This window comes from Myotis davidii, unplaced genomic scaffold (assembly GCF_000327345.1).
Source record: "Myotis davidii unplaced genomic scaffold, ASM32734v1 scaffold88, whole genome shotgun sequence".
Lineage (NCBI taxonomy): Eukaryota > Metazoa > Chordata > Mammalia > Chiroptera > Vespertilionidae > Myotis > Myotis davidii.
Window position 1 is genome coordinate 2,782,336 of NW_006300377.1, and position 4,943 is coordinate 2,787,278.

The window sequence follows — 4,943 nt, forward strand, 5'->3', positions numbered from 1 at the left end:
GCTTTCCCTTTCGCCTCCCTGCATTGTGCCTACATATGCAAATTAACCGCCATTTTTGTTGGCAGTTAACTGCCATCTGAGTTGGCAGTTAATTTGCATATTGCCCTGATTAGCCAATGAAAAGGGTAGCGTCGTACGCCAATTACCATTTTTCTCTGTTATTAGTGTAGATATGAAATGATGTTCTGAAATGGCATATAATTAAAGGGGACTCTTGAAATATATCCCCTCAATGACATATCTCCATGTTGGCAGATGCAGCTGAAAATAATGAAGAAACTATGTACTGATCTAGAAAGAACCAGGGATCCTTGGAGGAATGGCTGATTCTAGGTACAGGTTAAGAAATACAGATGAGCCTGAACATCCTGCTGTGCCAGAAAGCTATCAAAAACTAATGAATTAGCAATAGGACATTATGATTTTCCACATAAGAATTCCATCTAGCCCTAGCCAGTTTGGCTCAGTGGATAGAGCGTCAGCCTGCGGATGCAAAGGTCCCAGGTTCGATTCCGGTCGAGGGCATGTACCTTGGTTGCGGGCACATCCCCAGTAGGAGGTGTGCAGGAGGCAGCTGATCGAAGTTTCTCTCTCATCGATGTTTCTAACTCTCTATCCCTCTCCCTTCCTCTCTGTAAAAAAAACCCAATAAAATATATATTTATAAAAAAGAATTCCATCTAATACAAAAGGAATAACAGAATTAGAAAAAATATCAGTTGATAGTGCCTAGTGAAATAAATAGTTCAGGTAACAATGATCAATGAATGGAATATTAGAAATTGCAAGACTGATTGGGAAATTTTAATGGAGAGATCAGGCCTACTGTATTATTAAAAAAATGGGACCACTAAATACTGATACAATATTAAGCACTTATAAATTTATAAAGTATTTTGAACCAGAATTGAATCAAGCCTCAAGGGCCAACTTTCATTTTAAGGAAATATAGGGAACAGAGGAACAAAATAATCACACCACAAGTAAACAAAAGACAAATCCAGGTTTCTGGATATTCTACAGGACACCTGACAACAAGACAATAGCAAACAAAAAAACAAAAAACAAAACAAACAAAAAATGGGGGAAAAAACAACTAAAAAACAAACAACAGACAAAATAAAACAAGAGAGAAGGAAAGGGACTACTACATTTTAAAAAGGCATAGAAAAAACACTGATGAGAGAGAATCATTGATCGGCTGCCTCCTGCACATCCCTTACTGGGGATTTGGCCCGCAACTTGGGCATGTGCCCTTGACTGGAATCGAACCACCACCTCCTGGTTCATAGGTCCACGCTCAACCACTGAGCCATGCCGGCCAGGCTAGAAACTGTATATTTAATAATGAAAAACTGAAATATTGAGAAGATGGATAATAAACAGCTCCGTCGCCCTAGCTGGTTTGGCTCAGTGGATAGAGCACCAGCCTACAGACTGAAAGGTCTTGGGTTCAATTCAGCCCGGGTTGCAGGCTGGATTCACAGTGTGGGGCGTGCAGGAAGGAGGCAGCTGATCAGTGATTCTTTCTCATCATTAATGTTACTATCTCTTTCTCCCTCTCACCTTCCTCTCTGAAATCAATAAAAATATATTTAAAAATAAATAAATAAAATAAATAGACAAAAAGGCATAAAGCCTAATGTAATGTGTGAATCTTATTTGGATCCTGATTAGAACCAATAACTATAAAAATGTATTTGAAACAATCAGGGAAATCTGAGACAGGGTATTAGAGGCTACAAATAAATTATTACTTTCAATTTTCTTATATATGATAACGGCATTTTAACTGTATAAGAAAACATCCATGTTTTTAGAGATACATACTGAATTAGTAGGGACAAAATAATATTCTGTCTGGGATTTTACTTAAAGACACGACAGTAAAGGAAGAAATGGAGATAGTTTAAGCAAAGGTAGAAAAATACTGACAATTTGGATAATGACTATATAGGTGGCAGTTTCTCATACTATTCTCTCTTCTTTTTTATAAGTTCAAAAATAGAAAAAAAACCACCTAAATATTAATGCAAGTAGCACCACATTAAGCATCAGTAGTAGGTATAATGCCGGGGGGTGATCATGACTAATAGACTTCTGTTCCTGTAAAATATGTATTTTGTAATTAAATATTGACTTAGATTTAAAAGGACAAAAGTGATTTATAATAGAAGATTGCTCAGATGATCATGTCAAAGCTATTAACCCCTAGAGTGCCGGGGAGCGCGATCACGCTCCTCTTGTCTTTCGCCAAAAGTGCCGGGAGCGCTATCACTATCGCGCTCCTCCTGCAGTGTCACTATTAGATGCTAGTATTTCACTCTTTATGTGGGAAAAAAAATTTAAAAACCTTAACTCAAAATGCCTTGGCAATTATAGCATAGTTCCTAGGATGTTGGTTGGCACTCAAAGGGTTAAATTTGCTTTAGTAGCAAACCAGGACAAGTTCTGTGTAAAGGCTTTCTGAATGAAATGTAATATAAATATAAAGATTTTCTATTTTGTCTTAATATAAGTCCAAATATTACTTCAAGACACTAGTACATATAATTATACATAAAATGCACATATGCACATTAAATACACAAGCAAGCCATACAGAAATCAATTATCCAATACAGAATATGGTTTTATTCCCTTACCATCAATATTAAGCATCATTTTCCACATGGCAGGACGAACAGATTGATGGAATCCAAACCATACCTCCCTGCCCCCTCCCAGAGGGTGGTCATATCCTTCTGGAGCCGAGAAAAATGAACGCCCCACAGGTGTATATCTACAAAAATTAAAATGGCATGTTCAATCCTTTCCTTCCTATATAAGTATTTAAATATGCAGAACAGGTGAGTCTAGAGCACATAAATTATCATGCTTATCATTAAGGATATATGAAACTAAACATTTTCCAAATTTGTAAAAGGAAAAAGCAGCTATTTTAACGGAAAAAAAATCTGTATCCTTCACTGCAACCCTATATTGTCATAATTAATGTTAGTATGAATAAGAACGAATTTTAAAATACTTTCTTTAAAATAAGTTTTAAAAAGTTAACAGCTCCAATCTTAGAAAATGCTAAATAATTACTGATCAAAAAGCTATTTCTATAAACATATTTGTAAGACATAATATTTTTCTTTAAAAAGACACAGCCTGCCCTAGCCGGTGTGGCTCAGTGGATAGAGCGTTGGCCTATGGACTGAAGAGCCCTGGGTTTGATTCTGATCAAGCGCACATATCTGGGCTGTGGGCTCAATCCCCAGTAGGGGGCGTGCAGGAGGCAGCCTATCATAGATTCTCTCTCATTGATGTTTCTATCTCTCTCTCTCTCTTCCTCTCTGAAATCAATAAAAATAAAAAATAGTTTAAAAAAAAAGACACAGCCTATCTGGTCCTATATAAGCACAGACACACACATACACATGTGAGATGCTAGTGTGATTAAAACAACAGCAATTTCAACACAATTTGATACTATTGTATCAACAATGAAATTACCTTTAAAACAAGGTGATTTAACTATAGCCTTATATCTGAAAACACATCAGTTGCTCAAGATTTAAAGCTCTTAGGAGAAAGGGTTAGACATTTTTCTAAAAAAATATCCATTAGAATAGCTAAACTAATAAGGCGCATTTATTTTCAAACGTCAGAGAATTTTCTGTAACTTACATATATCAATGAACTTGTATGCATGCTATTCTTTTTAAAAAATATATTTTTTTATTGATTTCAGAGAGGAAGGAAGAGGGAGAGATAGAAACATCAATGACGAGAGAAAATCATTGATCAGCTGCCTCCTGCACGCCCCTTATTGGGAATCAAGCCCACAAGCCAGGCATGTGCCCTTAACCAGAATCGAACTCAGGATCCTTTGGTCCACAGGCCGACACTCTATCCACTGAGCCAAACCAGGTAAGGCTACATGCTATTCTTCAACTGAAATATTCAAAATATACAACATCTGAAGATTAACCAAAGGAGGCCTGCACAACTCTTGGGAGGAAAGCCTTCATACTTAAAATCTAAAGATGAAAAAAAGCCAGAAGCACCCACTTCATGGAGGGCAGATGTCGTAGCACCACATCAACGGCATGGACAGGATTAGTGCTGATTGGCTTGTCTAATTCCAGTGGCTCAGGCAAGGTCCGTCCTGTCAGTACTTCATGTAGTAGGTGCCAACTCACCCGAGAGACAAACTTGATTGACACCTTGAAAGGTCGATCTTTTCCACCTTCCCCAGGGAGAGTAACATCTAAATCTACCTGTTAGTGAGAAAAGAGTCATCTGGTCAAAGTTGAAAAAGATAAATACAATTATTTTTAAGTTTAACTTACACAAATATTTAAGAGAAAACAAGGCAAATATAAAAAAAACACACCAATCTCAATGTTAAAAAAAATAGACTAACATTTAAATGACAGTTATTTATGCCAGCATTGTCATTAAAAAATACTGAAAACTGCCTAAATGCTATTAAAGAAAAAAGATGAAGAATATCTCTTGGAATTGTTATGGAATTATTTCCAAGCTATACTGCTAAGTGAAAAAAAAAGGGCAAAGTACAGAAGATTACAAATAGTATGCCATCTTTTATGTGAGAAAAAAGGGAAAATGGAAAAATCTTTTTGTATTTGCTTATTTATGCAAAAAGAAACACAGGAAACATAAACCAGAAACAAAGAAATTGGTTACTTTAAAAGGATGGAAACAAACTGGGAGAAATAAGAGAGATTAAGAGTGTATTTTCCAGTATATTCTAACTTTTGGAAACATCCTATCTAATAAAAGAGAAACATGGTAATTGGCATACGACCGCTACCCTTCCCATTGGCTAACCAGCGAGATATGCAAATTAACTGCCAGCCAAGATGGCGACCGGCAGCCAGGCAGCTTGAAACTAACATGAGGCTTGCTTGCTTCAGTGACAGAGGAAACCA

At 36.6% G+C, this 4,943-nt stretch overlaps 1 protein-coding gene across 1 annotated transcript in view; it reads right to left on the reverse strand.

Annotated features, from left to right (window-relative positions):
* AGO3 (argonaute 3, RISC catalytic component) overlaps window positions 1-4,943 on the reverse strand; it is a 99,930-nt gene that overhangs the window by 58,934 nt on the left and 36,053 nt on the right. Inside the window, exons 4-5 of the mRNA XM_006777409.2 lie at window positions 4,060-4,268; window positions 2,646-2,782 (exon numbers count right to left, since the gene is read on the reverse strand). Coding sequence (XP_006777472.1) covers window positions 2,646-2,782; window positions 4,060-4,268 — 346 coding nt within the window. The remainder of the gene's footprint in view (window positions 1-2,645; window positions 2,783-4,059; window positions 4,269-4,943) is intronic.